The sequence below is a fragment of the Hemiscyllium ocellatum genome, chromosome 39 (assembly GCF_020745735.1).
Source record: "Hemiscyllium ocellatum isolate sHemOce1 chromosome 39, sHemOce1.pat.X.cur, whole genome shotgun sequence".
In the NCBI taxonomy this organism is placed as follows: Eukaryota; Metazoa; Chordata; class Chondrichthyes; order Orectolobiformes; family Hemiscylliidae; genus Hemiscyllium; species Hemiscyllium ocellatum.
In genome coordinates, this window is record NC_083439.1 from 29902032 (window position 1) to 29920417 (window position 18386).

Genomic DNA, 18386 nt, shown 5'->3' on the forward strand with positions numbered 1-18386 from the left:
TACACACACATACAATACACACACACATATACAACACACACATTCACATACATATACACACCCATACAACACACACAAATACATATACACACAACACACATGCACATACACACTCACCTACAACACACACATACATGCACATATACAACATACACACAAACACACATACTTACATGCACACATCCAGCACACACCCATACACACATACACACAAATGCAGTGCACACACACACATATATACACACATATAAACACACATATATACATACATATATACATGCACATGTACACACAACCACACATACACACAAAACACCCATACATATGCACACACACAGATACACACGTATACACGCATACATGCACACACACATACACAGACACATATGCACACATATACAATAGACCACAAACACATATACACACACAACACACACAAACACACATAGACACACACACATATGCAACAGACACACACAACCACATACACAGACAACACACACACATACGGAGTTTAATTTAGGTAAATGTGAGGTGCTGCATTTTGGGAAAGCAAATCTTAGCAGGACTTATACACTTAATGGTAAGATCCTAGGGAGTGTTGCTAAACAAAGAGACCTTGGGGTGCAGGTTCATAGCTCCTTGAAGTTGAGTTGCAGGTAGCTAGCAAGTGAAGAAGGCGTTTGGTATGCCTTCCCTTATTGGTCAGAGTATTGAGTACAGGAGTTGGGAGGTCATGTTGCGGCTGTACAGGACATTGGTTAGGCCACTGTTGGAATATTGTGTGCAATTCTGGTCTCCTTCCTATCGGAAAGATGTTGTGAAACTTGAAAGGGTTCAGAAAAGATTTACAAGGATGTTGCCAGGGTTGGAGGATTTGAGCTACAGGGAGAGGCTGAACAGGCTGTGGCTGTTTTCCCTGGAGCGTTGGAGGCTGAGGGGTGACCTTATAGAGGTTTACAAAATCATGAGGTGCATGGATATAGTAAATAGCCTCACCACCCTATCCACAGTGGGTGGGGAGTGCTCATGAGCACAGATCTCCTCTCCATCTGCTGCAGTTGGTATCTGTTCTGTTCTGTGATCTATTCCTGCGTATGATCCCAATGGGAATGCTGGTTTGAAAACTTGCTTCAGTGTTTTAATTCCAGTTTGGGAGCCAACTGACATTAGCCTGGGAGTCATTTTATTGACAAATCAGTGTGGTTCACGTTTCCAGGCCAGCTGGCTGGTTCCATGAGGCCTACAATAGTCTCGATAGCCTTCCTCCATTATATAGATTCCAGGCTCCTCCGCCACTCTCCCTGCATCCTCCTCTCCTTTCTCGTCTCTGTCATCCTCTGAGGAAGAGCCATCTATCTTTCGCTGCCCCTCATCTACCTTCAGGCCTCCTGGAGCAGACACCTGCAGCAGACGGTCACAGTGTAGGCCCCTCTAGCTGGCCTGAGCTGGATGCCATCACTTTCCCTCTACTCCTCCCCTGTCTGGATACTTGACGGCGTAATAGGAGCCACCTCTTCAGGAGATAACCCTTTTCCCCAAGCAGCCACCCACAAGATCTGGATTTCAGCCTAAAGAGGGCTGATCCCCAGGACTGTCCCTAGAATTCCCGGCTTCCCGGGATTGAGGACCATCCTGCAAGATAAGCTTCCTGTGGACAAAGACCATCTGGACAATGGGTGGAAGCTTCTTCTGTTCAGCAGTGGGGCTGAGTGCTCTGGCAGTGCCTTGATGGCTCTGCACAGTCAGTGACCCCCTTGTAACATGATGCAATCCATCGATGGTGGTAAAGGTCAAAGTATTTGCACTGTCTCTGTGTCAAGTTAGATTCATCCTTGAACTCCCTGGAATAAGACATCCACAAGCAGCTGAGTGTGCTATTCCTCAACCCCACCCCTAGCCCCCTTGAATTCAAGGACCTCACAATGACACAGGGAACAGCAGCCTGTGGATACACACAGACAAGCCATGGATGTCTCACTAGGGTGAACAGTGATGGGCTACTGACGGTGAAATGCCACCCAGGTCTATGGCTATCCCCTGGAACAACCCAGACCTTTCAAACGTCAGGGCGTTGATAACCTTGATGGATGCAAATAGGGAACTGTCATGGAGTTCATGAGCAACAGAGCACTTTGCAAGACTCTCAGCCCATTGTCCTAGAGGGGCACTTTCCCCCTGGTAGAGACACTCTGCGGGGAGCTGACTCCTGGGCAGTGTGCCTTCCATTGCTCTTAGCGCCACCTTCTCTTGGCACTCCTCAGTGAGCTCCTGTGGCCTCCTCCCGATCAGAGGGATGCTTGGGCTTCTCCTCATTGCTCTGCTTGGATCGGTGTCGCCCATTCCATTCTCCCATCCCTGAGTTGCCAGCTGTTTGTGTGGCAGGACACCTTTTGCCAACCTTTGCCACCCAGCCGAAACCAACAGCCTGACACCCAGCCCAGAACTCATATACCCCTCCCCTCCCCACACAGGTATCGATGAGAAATGTGAGGTCCTCAGCACCAGCAGTGTGAACTCTACCTACTGAGCTGTTTATTGTGATTATCTATCTTTCCTTTGAGTTTCCCTGTGCCCCTGTTAAGCCTGAAGGCTCTCCTCTGTGTGCCCACCTGGGGTACCCAGACGCTAGGGTTCTCATGCCTGAAGGTTGAAAAGCCCAAGCTGGCCCAGTGAGGACTCTTCTGTCAGCCTAACAGGTACCTCCATTGTCCATTAAGAAGTCATGAAGACACATCCGCACCTTCCCATTGGAATTGGCTTTGCATTCCTCTCCAATAATGTGATTATCAATTTCACACATATGCGTGCTCACCTGTCCAAACTCTCTGACCGCTGTGTAAGATTCTCTGTCTGCTGACTAGGACCAATATCCTCGGTGATGTGCTCAGATCCCTGGACTGTGGTTTGAACTCCTGATCTTTGCATTTTGAGATAACAGGAATTTCGCTGTGCCAAGGCTGACATCTTTTTTACTACTTGCCTATTCATTCCATTGTCCAAAAATCCCCCAAAAGGAAGTCTCTCCCATGAATTGTCAAGACAAATGCTTTTGCCTTGTTGAACCTATTGGCAGAGGACCAGGAAAGCACACTCGCCGGCAATGTTAATGCATCCCGTATGCCGTGTTCCAAGGCCTCGGGTAGCACCATCCTTGCTGCGGAGGCTCCCATCTGTTCTCCTGCCTGTTTACCCCTGAATAACACCGACACAATCGAACTGAAACTGTCCTCTCGTCCAACAATTAAGCAAATCAATAGGCAGAGAAAGAGCCCTAAGAACAGGAATGTGGTGCTTCAGGGTGGCAGGTATATCAACATCCCTGCATTTGCTGCACTTCTGGTCAACTGACACAACCACCTTGGGAAGACAGAATATCAAATACAATGCATCAATCTAACCCAGTGCCAAGGTGTGATTCCTGTATAACTTGCCTTAATATTTCCTCTTTGTATTTGTGATTTATGTAGAACAGATATCTCAGCACAGTTCCTTCTGAAAGACTCCTGATTGTTGTGAGGATTATGTTTGATTGGATTTCTTTAGGTGAGATTGAGAGCCTTTGAGCCACCCGAGGGCTGTAATGTAGTGTTTGCTTAATCCAGTCAAGCAAAACTTTCCTTCAGCTAACTATTGTAAACGATGAAGCCATGGTGCTCAGTGGTTAGCACAATTGCCTCACAGTGCCGGGGACCTGGGTGACTTGGGTGACTATCTGTGTGGGCATGCTCTGGTTTCCACCCACTGTCCAAAGGTGTGCAGGTTAGATGGATTGGCCATGCTAAATTGGCCACAGTGTCCAGGATGTGTGGCCGAGGTGGATTAGACATGGGAAATGCAGGGATAGGGTTGATATGGGCTGAATGACCTGCATCCATATTGTGGGGATTGTATGATTGTTTTTACCCATCTTAGCCACCAACTCAATCCCTTTCCTGGACCACTGTCTGAGATGCTTTCAGACAACCAACAAATGTAGTGTCCTATTTAATCCTGAGATGTGTTTCCATATGTAACCCATCAACTTGAGTAACATTACCCTTCGCTTTGCTGCCTCAGTTTATCTGTTACTGGAACCCTCTATCATGCTTTTGCCACCTCAAGACCGCAATGATCTTCTGACTAGCCTCCAGTCTTGAACTGTCTGTAGACTTGAGTTTAGCCAATGCTGTGATGCCTGTATGCTAATTGTGATGCCTGTATGCTAATTTGCTCCAAATCCCATTTGCCAACACTGTACACATTTGCCTCCTTGAGTTCCTGATTCAGCCTAGATTCCACTTTTAAATCTTGTTTGAGTTTTTGGTTTCTTCCATGGCCTCACCCCTCACCATCCCGCCAACTTCTTCCAGCTTTACATCTCTCCAGGATCTTTGTGCCCATCCTGCGCTCTTACACATTCCCAATTTTAATTGTTCCCAACTGGGAGCCATACCTTCAGCTGCCTCGCTCCTGAGCATCTGCCCCAAAACTCTCAACCTTGATTTCCTCATTTAAGATGCTTCTGATAACTTACTTCTATGACCAGGTGCTTGCTTATCCATTCTAATGTCTATTTACCCGATGCAATGTCAAACTTTGTTTGTTAATGTTCCAAGGAATACCTTGAGATATCACACTGCATTAAAGTTGCTATGTACAAGTTGTTGCTGTTGCTTCTGGGTATATGTCTTTGCCAACTGATAGCCTGAATGTTGGATTACTTGAGTCCCCCACTTAATTATAGCAGTAATTATAATTCAAAAGTACCTCATTATTTTGGGACATCTTGAGTTCATGAAAGGCGCTATGTAAATGCAAGTCTTTCAAGTCTTTCCAATGAACAATTGCTACAGACATTCCTCTAGTGTCAGGCATTCCTGAAACCAGTTCAATGATCTGACAAAGAGCAGATCTCTGGGCAGGTGTAAGATCTTTGAACTCCTGCCTCAAGGTTGTCTCAGTATGATTTTGCAATAAGTTGAAGCTGTCTGGCATGTTTAAGAATTGTGTTTCTAGTAGCCATTTGAGCATTTCTTAAGAGATACAGTGTGTGCATATTGGGATACCTCAGATTTATTGCATTGTCTTCTGTTACTTAGATTTTAATAGATATCCAACAGTGAGTAGCATGGCCCTGGTCGTCAAAGATGTGTGATCATTCAGCTAGCTTTTCACAGAGAGCAGAATCCCGCAAGATTAGCTGTAAACTTCGACTAAGTCACCTCACATTTTTTGGAGAGTATTTTCGTTGTGGATTAATAAGAAAGAAAACAGATCCGGCATTTATAGCGTATCATTACCCAAGGATGTCCCAAAGCCAGTAAGGAACAGAAAAAAATGTACTTCATGCTGGGAATGGCAACAGTCAAAATAAACACAGCAAACTTCCACCAACAACAAAAGACCGGGTAACCTATTTTAGAACGTTGGCATTTTGCAAGTCCATAACAAGTTCCCTGGAGAATTTAGAAATGCACTTTTTCAAGGTTCTCGAAGTCAGGAGAAAGCTGCCTCACACAGAATGAAGAATTGGTCTTTGGGACTGTAGTCACTTAGTGCTCAACTCAACTGTTGCTAAAGTCAATGTGAGGGGCAGTCAGCAGTATAACTAGCAGCAGTGCACAAATCAGAGTGTTGCTCTCTGCAGTGCGGGCTGCACTTGTATTTGAGTGGATTAACCCATTACAATAACCTTCAAAACACATTCAATTTACAGATGACTGGCTGCTTCAGAAACAAATCCTGAAAGAAGGGCAGGGACAAGCTACCAGACCTGATGTAGGTCAAGAGGTCACATTAAAGTTGCTTGGAGTCCTGGAAGATGGGACCATAATAGACAGGGACCCAAAGCTTACCTTTATCATTGGTGATGGTGATGTCATACAGGTTGGTCCCATTTTCATTCATTTTTACTTTGGTTTCACTGTCTTGATTGATTGCTCCTGACCATGACTATGTTTTCCCACCCATTAGAATATCTCAATGCAACCATGTTCTTCTTGTGTTCTCTGTCTCTGCTGCAGGTAGGCAAAGAAACTGGCCCAAAATTCACCCCAACGAGTATAAGAATCAAACCCCACGCTATTGGCACCAACCTGAGGGTTGCTCAGTGGTTAGCACTAGGGTCCCAGGTTCAGCCTTGGGTGACTGTCTATGTGGAGTTTGTGCATTCTCCCTGTGTCTGTGTGGGTTTCCTCTGAGCACTCCAATTTTCTTCCACAGGCCAAAGGTGTGTTAGGGATAATGTGGGGTTACATGAGTGCTTTTTGGAGGCTCAGTGCAGACTCAGTGGGCCAAATGGCCTCTATCTGCACTATCCATGACAGCAACTAATCCAATCAACCCCTTGACCTACCAATTGCTGAGAAACATATACATCTACGTGCATGTTATAGTAAATAGACACAGATAGTGAGGATAGAGTCTCCAATTGCTAGCTTTTACATGGCTGACTCCCACTTTGACTGTCTGCCATTGGCATTTGTTTGAAGGAATCAGAGGTTGGTACTCAATTTTAGATTTTTTTAGATGAGATTACTTATAGTGTGGAAACAGGCCCTTCGGCCCAACAAGTCCACACCAACCCGCCGAAACGCAACCCACCCATACATTTACCCCTTATCTAACACTACAGGCAATTTAGCGTGGCCAATTCACCTGACCTGCACATCTTTGGACTGTGGGAGGAAACCGGAGCACTCGGAGGAAACCCACGCAGACACAGGGAGAATGTGCAAACTTCACGCAGTCTGTCGCCTGAGTCGGGAATTGAACCCGGGTCTCTGGCGCTGTGAGGCGGCAGTGCTAACCATTGAGCCGACCCAATTTGTTTGACCACAAATGCCCATTCCTTTGTCATTGTGCCCTTGGGTGGGATTTGAACCCGGAGCTCCTGGCTTAGACACAGAGCACCACTGAGTGTGCTGCAAGACCTCCACAACCACATTACATCTGATTAAAAGAAATGTGTAAAATTAAGAGACTTTCTGACATAAAAACAGGAAACACTATACAGATGCAGTCCATTATTCAGATTCTGAAAGAAAATAGGCTTTATAGGCTTGGCAGCGATCTTCATGAAGGGTCTCAGTCGAGCCCTCTGTGTATTTCCAGCATTCTATACTTTTTAAGGATTAATTCTGCTTGTTATTCATTCAGGAAATTTGTGTTGGCTTAATAGGAAGGGAAATTAATGAAGAGAATCCTATTAATAAAGTCTGGGGTCCATTTGTCTAATACTGTCAGCTATTCTTACCCATTAGGAATTTCCCAAAAAACCAGCATCTGGAAAAAACTGTTACCTCGTGGGAGATTGCTATTGTTGAACAAAAGGTCACTTTGTAGAATTAGATGAAAAAGGTTTGCAATCTTTAGTTGCAATTAATTCAAATTGAAAGTAAAAACAATTAATATCACACCGTTTATATCCTAAGGTTATCCTGAAGTGTTTTATAGCCAGTGACAATTATAGAATTATTTTTATTCTTTCATGGGAAATGGGAATCTCTGGCAGGGCCAGCATTTATTACCTGTACTTAATCGCCCTTGAGAAGGTGGTGGTGAGCTGCCTTCTTGAACCGCTGCAGTCCATTTGGTGTAGGTACACACACAGTGCTGTTGGGAAGATGGTGCCAGGATTTTTGCCCAGTGACATTAAAGGAACTGCAATATATTTCCAAGTCAGGATGGTCAGTGGTGTGGGCAAGACCTTGCAGGTGGTGTTTCCATTTATCTGCTGTCCTTGTCATTCTCTATTGTAGTGCCCATAAATTTGGAAGGTGTTATCTTAGGAACCTTGGTGAATTTCTGCAGTGCATCTTGTAGATAGTACACATTGCTACTGCTAAATATTGGTGAAGCAGAGGGTGAATGTTTGGGGATCTGGTGGCAATCAATCAAGCTGATTTATCCTGGATGGTGTTAAGCTGCTTGAATGAAGTCATAGAGATGTGCATCATGAAAACTATGAACCTGCACTCCACGGTCTCTTTGTTCTGCAGCACTCCCCAGGACCTTACCATTAAGTGTGAGAATTCTGCCCTGATTTGCCTTTCCAAAATGCAGCACCTCACATTTATCTAAACTAAACTCCATCTGCCCATTGGCCCATCTGATCAAGTTCCTGTTGTACTCCGAGGTAACCTTCTTTGCTGTCCACTGCACCTCCAATTTTGGTGTCATCTGCAAGCTTTCTAACCATACCTCCAATATACACATCCAAATCATTCATATAAATGACAAGAAGCAGTTGTTTAAGTTGGTCTCTTCGATTAAGTGGGGAGAATTGCATCACACTCTTGCCTTGTAGATGATGGACAGGCTTTGGGAAATCAGATAGTGAGTTATTCACTGTTAGATTCCTAGCCTATGACCTGTTCTTGCAGCCACAACATTTATTTGGGTAGTCTTGTTCAACTTCTCGCCAATGATACCCTCACCTCCCCTTCCCCCACCCCCCTCCTCCCCCCCCCCCCCACCCCACCCCGAGGATAATGGTTGAATGTCAAGGAATGATGGTTAGATTCTCTCTTGTTGGAGATAGTCATCACTTTATGGATGTACAATGACAACCCAAAAGTAACTCAAAAGAATTTGATCCAAACTTAGGCACTAATCAGTAGTAAGAGGCAGGACAGAGCCAAAGAAGATTACATATCCTCAATATTGCAAGGCAAGGAAAGAATAACTCCTGAGTAATTGTGTCAGTGATCACTAATGAGGGGTTTGCTGCAAAAATTGAGTCCAAGCTAAAATGCCATGGGCAATGAATGATGTGAAATTTGACAGACAGGATATTCTGGGAAACTTGGTGCTGCTAATAGTGAGTACGTCTCCTGATATAGATGACTTGCAACCTAGGTTTCCAAGGGAGATCGGGTAGACAAAACAGAATGACTTGCCACCATCCTACAATTTTCCTTAAATCCCCCAGAGACAGTGTCAGGGGATGGGAAAGTGGCAAAGGTCATAACCTTCTTCAAGAAAAGGTGTAAGAACATTCTTACTGATCACAGATCACTTAATTTAGCATTCAGGTAGAGTAAGAATATCCTGTCTGTCAAATTTCACATCATTCATTACCCATGCCATTTTAGCTTGGACTCAATTTATTAGATTGATAAATTCTTGATGTCACAAGGAATTAAGGGCTACGGGGAGAATGCTGGTAAGTGGAGTTGAAATGCCCATCAGCCATGATTGAATGGCGGAGTGGACTCGATGGGCCGAATGGCCTTACTTCCACTCCTATGTCTTATGGTCTTATGGTCTTAAGACTTGGGAAAAGATTAACAAGTGAAGACGTTAACACACAGTTGTAGAGCTTTAAGTTCCTTAAGGATAGAGAGTATGGATTTCTGAAAGATTGTGTTTGACTAACCTAGCTGAATCTTTTGATGATGTAACAAGGAGGTTTGCTGAAGAAAATGTTGCAAGAATGGTTTTAAGAAAGCATTTGACACAGTATCACGTAAAAGACTGGTTCACAAAATTGAGTCTCATGGAAAGAAGGGTCAGTGGCAGATTAGATAAAAATTTGCTTCAGAAAAGAAAATAGTGAGTCATGTTAAATGGCTGTTTTTCAGTCTGTGAGATCATTGACAGCTTTGTTCCTCAAGAGTCAATGCTTGGATCACTCCTTTTCTGATATATTTATAACTTGCAGAGACATTGGAATTTAAACCATTAGACCATAAGACCGTAAGACATAGGAGCAGAAATTAGGCCACTCAGCCCATCGAACCTGCTCTGTCATTTGATCATGGCTGATAAGTTTCTCAACCCCATTCTCCCGCTTTCTCCCCCTAACCTTGGATCACCTTGCTACGTCTTAAATATACTCAATAACCTGGCCTCCACAGCCTTCTGTAGCAATGAATTCCACAAATTCACCACTCTCTGGCTGAAGAGGTTCCTCCTTATCTCCATTCTAAAAGGTCTTCTCTTTACTCTAAGCCTGTGCCCTCGGGTCCTAGTCTCTCCTACCAATGGAAACATCTTCCCAACATCCACTCTGTCCAGGCCATTCACTATTCTGTACATTTCAATAAGATCCCCCTCATCCTTCTGAACTCAGTTGAGTATAACCCAAGTCCTCAAATGTTCTTCATATTTAAAGTCTGGTTGAAGATTTGTAGCTCGGGTGTCCGTTGTTGTGGTTCTGTTCGCCGAGCTGGAAGTTTTTGCTGCAAACGTTTCGTTCCCTGGCTAGGGAACATCATCAGTGCTATTGGAGCCTCCTGTGAAGCGCTGCTTTGATGTTTCTTCCGGTATTTATAGTAGTTTGTTCTTGCCGCTTCCGGGTGTCAGTTTCAGCTGTAGTAGTTTGTATGTGGGGTCCAGGTCGATGTGTCTGTTGATGGATGTTCTTGCCGCTTCTGGGTGTCAGTTTCAGCTGTAGTGGTTTGTATATGGGGTCCAGGTCCATGTGTCTGTTAATGGAGTTTGTGGATGAATGCCATGCCTCTAGGAATTCCCTGGCTTGTCCTATGATGGTAGTGTTTTCCCAGTCAAATTCATGTTCCTGGTTGTCTGAGTGTATGGCTACTAGGGATAGCTGGTCGTGTCGTTTTGTGGCTAGCTGATGTTCATGGATGCAGATTGTTAGCTGTCTTCCTGTTTGTCCTATATAGTGTTTTGTGCAGTCCTTGCATGGTATTTTGTAAACTACGTTAGTTTGGCTCGTGCTGGCTATTGGGTCCTTTGTTCTAGTGAGTTGTTGTCTGAGTGTGGAAGTTGGCTTGTGTGCTGTTATGAGTCGTAAGGGTCGCAGTAGTCTGGCTGTCAGTTCTGAGACGCTCCTGACGTATGGTAGTGTGGCTAGTCCTTTTGGTTGTGGCATGTCCTCGTTCCGTGGTCTATCGCTTAGGCATCTGGTGATAAAGTTGCGTGGGTATCCGTTTTTGGCGAATACCTTGTATAGGTGTTCCTCTTCCTCTTTTCGCAGTTCTGGTGTACTGCAGTGTGTTGTGGCTCTTTTGAATAGTGTCCTGATGCAGCTTCGTTTGTGTGTGTTGGGGTGGTTACTTTCATAGTTTAGGACTTGGTCTGTGTGTGTTGGTTTCCTGTGTACCCTTGTGGTGAATTCTCCATATGTTCTTCATATTTTAAGCTTTTCATTCCTGGACTATTCTCGTGAACCTCCTCTGAACATACTCCATCTTTCCTGAGATATGGGGACCTAAACTGCGCACAATACTCCAAATGTGGTCAGAAATACATCCCTGCTTTTATATTCAAGTCCTCTCAAAATAAATACCACTTGCTTTCCTAACTACTGATTCAACCTGAAAGTTTACCTTGAGAGAATCATGGACAAAAACTCCCAAGTCTCTTTGCACTTCAGACTTCTGAATTTTCTCCCAATTTAGAATATAATCCATGTCTCTATGCTTCCTACAAAAGTGCATGACCTCACACTTTTCCCACATTGTACTCCATCTGCTACTTCTTTCCCCACTCTCCTAACTTGTCCAAATCCTTCTGCAGCCAAATGTCAGAAGGAATTTAATATAGAGTTGTATGAGTTGATGTGTTTAGACAGAAGGGAAACAATATATATCAAAGGATAGAATTTGAAATGATGGAGATCAACATGGGAATCAAATGTGTTGATTCTTGAAAGTGATGTAGAGAAAAAGGTAAGCAAACGTATGGGATCAAGTACTATCCAATTTACATCTTCATTATTGATCATTACCTGGAGCATCGCAAGGAGAATGAGGCCTGTAGCAGAGCAAGGGGAATCCTGCCAGGAAGCAGTATGAGGGGAATGAGGAGCAGTATGAGGGGAATGAGGCCTGGAGCAGCGCGAGGGGAATGACACCTGGAGCAGCATCAGAGGAATGAGGCCAGGAACATGGCAAGAGGAAAGAGGCCTGGAGCAGAATGAGGGGAATGAGGCCTGGAGCAGGGAAAGGGGAATGAGGCCAGGAGCAGCATAAGAGGAATGAGGCCTGGAGCAGTGTGAGGGGAATGAGGCCTGTAGCGGCATAAGAGGAATGAGGCCTGGAGCAGCGTGAGGGGAATGAGGCCTGGAGCAGCATTAGAGGAATGAGGCCTGGAGCAGTGTGAGGGAAATGAGTCCTGGAGCAGTGTGAGGGGAATGAGGCCTGGAGCAGTGCGAGGGAAATGATGCCTGGAGCAGTGTAAGGGGAAATGAGCCACAATGCAATGCAAAAGGAATGTGTCCTGGAGCAGCACAAGGAGAATATCGCCTAGGCCAGTGCGAGGGGAATGAGGCCTGGAGCAGTGCGAGGGGAATGAGGCCTGGTGCAGTGCGAGGGAAATGAGGCCTGGAGCAGGGCAAGGGCAATGTGGCCTGGAGCAGGGTGAGGGGAATATGGCCTGGAGCAGGGCAAGGGGAATGATGCCTGGAGCAGGTCGAGGGGAATGAGGCCTGGAGCAGGGCAAGGGGAATGAGGCCTGGAGCAGGATGAGAGGAATGAGGCCTGGAGCAGTGCGAGTGGAGTGAGGCCTGGAGTGGCATGAGGAGCAGTGAGTCCTGGTGCAGCATGAAGGGAATGAGGCCTGGAGCAACATGAAGGGAATGAGGCCTGAAGCATTGTGTGGAGATAAGACCTGTTGCGTGCAAAGGGAATGGGGCCTGGAGTCGCATGAGGGAATTGAGGCCTGGAGTAGCATGAGGGGATTGAGGCCTGCAGTGGTGCAAGGAGAATGAGGACTGGATTAGTACGAGGGGAATGAGGCCTGGAACAATGTGAGGAGAATGAGGTCTTGAGCAGCACAAAGGGAATGAGGCATAGATCAGTGCCAGCAGAATGTGGCCTGGAGCAGTGCGAGGGAAATGAGTTCAGGAGCAGGGCAAGAGGAATGATGCCAGGAAAAGGGCAAGAGAAATTAGGCCTGGAGCAGGGCAAGGGGAATGAGGCCTGGTGCAGTGCAAGGGGAATGAGGCCTGGAGCAGGTCGAGGGGAATGTGGCCTGGAACAGGGTGAGGGGAATGACGCCTGGTGCAGTGTGAGGGGAATGTGGCTTGGAGCAGGGTGAGGGGAATGAGGCCTGGAACAGGGTGAGGGGAATGATGCCTGGTGCAGTGCGAGGGGAATGAGGCCTGGAGCAGGGTGAGGGGAATGAGGCCTGGAGCAGGGTGAGGGGAAGTGAGTGCCCGTACTGCACGAAGTGAATGACACCTGGAACAGTGCAACTTATCTTGTTGCAGCTGAGTGCCAGTGAGGGGTGGATTGGAGGCTGGAGCGGGACAGTCGTTAGATTTGGGCCTTGTCCTGATGGTCAGACCACATGCTGAGCTGCTGCTAATTAAAACTCTCTGCCAGACTGTAATGTCAATCCTATAACTACCTTATTTCTAACTTAATTTTTATACGCTGTAAGTAATGCTGCTACTTTTCCTTTTGGTCCTCTTTGTATCCAAGATTTGTACCTGTACCCAAAATAGAGCCATTAAAGGCAGCCATTGTTAAAACTTTTCACTGTACTCCTGTAGTTCTGTACTGGAGTATATATGACAATAAAGAAATACTATTTTCCACATTAGATTAGATTAGATTAGACTTACAGTGTGGAAACAGGCCCTTCGGCCCAACAAGTCCACACCGACCCGCCGAAGCGAAACCCACCCATACCCCTACATTTACTCCTTACCTAACACTACGGGCAATTTAGCATGGCCAATTCACCTGACCCGCACATCTTTGGACTGTGGGAGGAAACCGGAGCACCCGGAGGAAACCCACGCAGACACGGGGAGAACGTGCAAACTCCACACAGTCAGTCGCCTGAGTCGGGAACTGAACCCGGGTCTCAGGCGCTGTGAGGCAGCTGTGCTAACCACTGTGCCACCGTGCCGCCCATTCTATATCATTCCACCACTGTAGGCAGCAGTTTCACCCAATTGCTCTTGTTTTGTGAAAAAACATTCTTTCTCACCTTATCATGAAAAGCTTTGTGCCTGTGCTAAATGAAACAACAATACGGAAGCACAGTGAGCCTGGTATTTCTGGCTGATGGGGTAAACCATAAAAACGGGGGAGAAAAAGATCAATGCTGAGTACATGCAAGTGGGTTTAGAGTGAGTGAGTGCTTTGACTGCAAATGGAGAGGTGGGGATACGCTGAGTCCAGTCCCTGAATACATAGTGTCCTTGCAGTAACATGATAGTGATGGTTGCTGATGCAGCCTGGCTCACAGCATTCCAATGCAAAAGCATATAGTGAATGGATTAGAGACGTACCTGTAGAGTTCTGAGAGGCTGGCACCAACGTCAGCAATGTGTGGTGAGTACACAGTGTGCCCTGAGATGTTGGTGCTAAATATCCAACATGGAGGTCCTTTGGAGCAAGTAGTGAGCTGAAGTAGTCACTCTGACTTCCATGTCAAAACATTTTGACAAGTAACTTGTTTGGGAAAGTAGGACGCTGAACATTAATGAGGCAAATTGTGCTGTTAATAAAGCATTTAGCAAACTATCGTCCCCTTAAATTGCGAACTTGTTGCTGCCTAGCAAGAAGCATGGCCACCATTCAGCAAACAGCAAGTTGCTCCTAACATCACCATAGGCCTCATTGGATTTCCCACATGATTCTGCCACAAATCTCACTATTGCCAATGTGGCTCAGGCCCACAAAAGCTCACAAAATTCCACATATATGGGTTGGTTAGACAATAAGAGGTTCCATGTTCCAAATGTCTTGCTTCATTGCAGTCTAACAAAATGGTGTAAGACTAATAAGGCTCCTTCCTCAAGCAATAGCAACTTAAATACTTCCACCAAACCCTGAATAATGAAATTTGTCAAACATTTGAATTCTCATTGGTTATATTAATGACTATTTTATATTTATTGCCCTGGTTTTGCATTCTCCACAAGGGAAATCATTTTCTCTCCAACTTGCTGAGTTTACACCTCTGTAATTTTTAAGGGCTTGCAAACTCAAGAATGAAGGGACTCATCAATGAGATCCTTGAATCTCTGGCCAATCTTTAGAGTAATATCAATTATCCATTACCATAGTATACTTGCTAATTAAAAATCAATTGATTAAAAATTTATCAAGGGGTATCAATGGTCTTGGGGTTTCATTGCTAAGTTATTAATCCAGAAATTCAGCTAATGTTCTGGGGACCTGGATAAAAATCCCACCAGGGCAGATTATGGAATTTGAATTCAATAAAGAATGGGGAATTAAAGGTCTAATAATAACCATGAAACCAACTGTTGGGAAAAATCCATCTGGTTCACTGATGACCTTTAGGGCAGGAATCTGTCATCCTTCCTCAGTCTGGCCTACATGTGACTCCAGACCCACAGCAATGGGGTTGACTCTTAACTGCGCTCTTGACAATTAGGAATAGGCAATATATCCTGGCCTAGCCTGAAGCCTATGTCTCATGAGTGCATTAGGAAAAGATATTTAGTTGTGAAATCTTTTGTTAACCGATTCTCAAATCTTTTCATTAATTACAGGTTGTCAACTTGAAAATGCTTTCTTTTTCCCTACTTTCTGTTTTCTCTCTGTTAACCATTTATCCATTCCTATTAATACATTACTCCCAAACTCATGGACCCTTACCTGCGTAACTTCCTAAGTGAAGACAGTGACATCACTATAAAATGGTTTTGAGCATTTACCAGTATGTACGCTTTATTTTGGTATTATCATCTTCCCAAAAGGTCTATGTACCAACGATGAATCAGCCATTGATCTCTGTACAGCCTTCACACATTCTGCATCAGTCTGCTGCATCCAGCTTATTTTATCAGTCATCTATTTTCTCTCCTGCTTCCTTCTCCTCCTTTTCCCATTGATCTAACCTCCAATAACGGTTTGTATCTACCAGCAGCTTCAATGATCTCAGTATTGAATCATTGTCTCTTTCATAATAAACAGTGGCTCACAGTGTCAGGGACTCAGGGTTGATTCAATCCTCAGGTGGCTATCTGTGTGGAGTTTGCACATTCTCCCCATTTCTGCCAGGTGCTCCAGTTTTCTCCCACAGTCCAACAATATGCTCGGTAGGTGGATGCTGCCTGACCTGCTGTGTTTTTTCAGTGCCATACTTTTTGACTTATGCTAAATTACCCCTTTGTGTTCAGGAATGTATAGATTCGGTGCAGTAGCCTTTGGAAATGCAGGGTTACAGGGATAGGGTAGGGGGATGAGTCTGGGTGGGATGCACTTCAGAGGGTCAGTATGGACTTGTTGGGCTGAATGGCCTGCTTCCACACTGTGATTCATTTTTTCTCTAGCCACTTCTAGCACTTCATCACTAAGTTTTCTGTCTGGAAAGGCTACCAGACCATCCTCTTATATGTCCACATCTCGGATGAATCCAGCTTTCCATTAGTCTACTTGTTTGTTGCCCATGTCTCCAGGATATGTGACAAATGGCAAAATTTATTTTTAGATTCAGGCTCAGTTCCTGTTTCAACACATCCATCAGTCTAGATTGCAGAATTCACAAAATATTAGTTGTATACAGTGGACCTAGACATAAATGGATGGAGTTAGTGTCCTCATGAATCAATCAAGGTCACCTCACAGGCTAAGTTTCATGGATTGCAGTTTGAAATGTATAGCCATCAAGATAAAGTTGAACTAACTTATCTGAAGTGGTGTTCTGCACCATGGCAGTCAGAGTCCTAGATATGTACAGCACGGAAAAAGAGACCCTTTGGTCTAACTCATCCATACCGACCAGATATCCGAAATTAATCTGGTCCCAATTTGCCAGCATTTGACCCATATCTCTCTAAAGTCTTTCTATTCATATACTCATCTTGATGCCCTTTTAATGCTGTAATTATACCAGCCTCCACTACTTCCTCTGGCAGCTCGTTCCACACACACACCACCCTCTGTGTGAAAAAGTTACCCCTTAGGTCAGTTTTATATCTTTCCCCTCTCACTTAAACCTATGCCCTCTAGTTCTGGATTCCCCTACTCTGGGGAAAAGACCTTGCCTATTTACCCTATCCATGTCCCTTATGGTTTTATAAACTTCAACAAAGCCATCTCTCAGTCTTGGATGCTCCAGGGAAAACAGCCCCAGCCTGTTCAGCCTCTCCCTATATCTCAAACCCTCCAACCCAGCAACATCCTTGTAAATCTTTCCCTTCAAGTTTCACAACATAGAGTCATAGAGATGTACAGCATGGAGTCATCGGTACAACCCGTCCATCCAACCAGGTATCCCAACCCAATCTAGTTCCACCTGCCAGCATCTTTCCTATAGTAGGGAAATCAGAATTGAATGCTGTATTCCAGAAGTGTTCAATATCAAGTCAATGTTGGTACTTAGGAACCAGGTTCCTCTCAAAGCTTTGAGACTGGATTCTTAGTTCACAAAGCAGTGTGATGCCAACAGTGTGGGTTCAATTCCCAGGGCTGGTTTGAGGTTACCATGAAGAGCTCTCCTTCTCAAACTCCTCTCTCTCCTGGTTAATTCACCACCAGTTGCCTCTCTCTGATGGGGGAAGTTCCTATAATCTAGTAAGACAATGGTGACACAGCAACAGGGACATACAAGATGAAGGGATATTGACAGCAGTTTTTATGGAAAGGTCATTGGTGCAAAGCACCTTTGTGTTTTGTACCGAATGACCACACTCAGAAAGAAAAATTGGAAAACATTGCCTGAGAAATCTACAGAAATCTTAACCACAGCCAGAGTCTGAGCTTAAAGGCTTAGAGAAGAGATTGGAACAAGGTCTGTCCATGTTTTAATAAAGCAGAAATTCAGGATCAGAGAAACAGACAGCTCCTGCTCACAAACCTTCACTGATGAAAATTTACATGGATTTATATTCCACATTTTTTGTGCTTAGTGACAAAATTTTATACAGATATGTAAACATGTTGAACTACTTCTGGAGGCGCTTTGATGTTAAATTTCCAACCTATGTTTGTTAATGTCACACTGAAAATTGGAGTAATTAAATATGATTTATACAGAAAATGTTGGCCTCCTAATGAAAGTGTAATTGATCATTTGGAGTATCCTTTCACTGTGATTTCTGACAAAACACACCCAGGTGTCCTGGGAGAAGGAGAACTGCCAGCTGGCTAACAGTTGCCTTGTCTTTGGTTTTACAAGAAAGCAGCATACTGCTGCATTCTGAGAAGTGATAGCACATCAAAGTTATTGGTTGTATTCACAAGAAGCTACCACACAGTCCAGCCTCGCTGACCCCTCAGATCAAGGACTGGCCAGGACTGCCCCACTGCTGTGCTGCTACGAATTCATTTATATGCGTTGGGCACTGCATCAATACATCTTGTAAAGAACCAAGCACTGTGTGAACACTAAACACGTTCCTGTTTGCCAAGTTGGCCCTTTCATGTTGCTTTGCCTCGGCTTCGTTTAATAAGCTCTTTGATTTTATATCAGCTAGCTTATAGTATGGCTTCTTTGTTCTTTTGTTG

General features: G+C 44.8%; 1 protein-coding gene across 1 annotated transcript in view; it reads left to right on the forward strand.

The window, feature by feature from the left end:
- fkbp16 (FKBP prolyl isomerase 16) overlaps positions 1–18386 on the forward strand; it is a 181349-nt gene that overhangs the window by 7568 nt on the left and 155395 nt on the right. The window contains exon 3 of the mRNA XM_060852871.1: positions 5699–5868. Coding sequence (XP_060708854.1) covers positions 5699–5868 — 170 coding nt within the window. The remainder of the gene's footprint in view (positions 1–5698; positions 5869–18386) is intronic.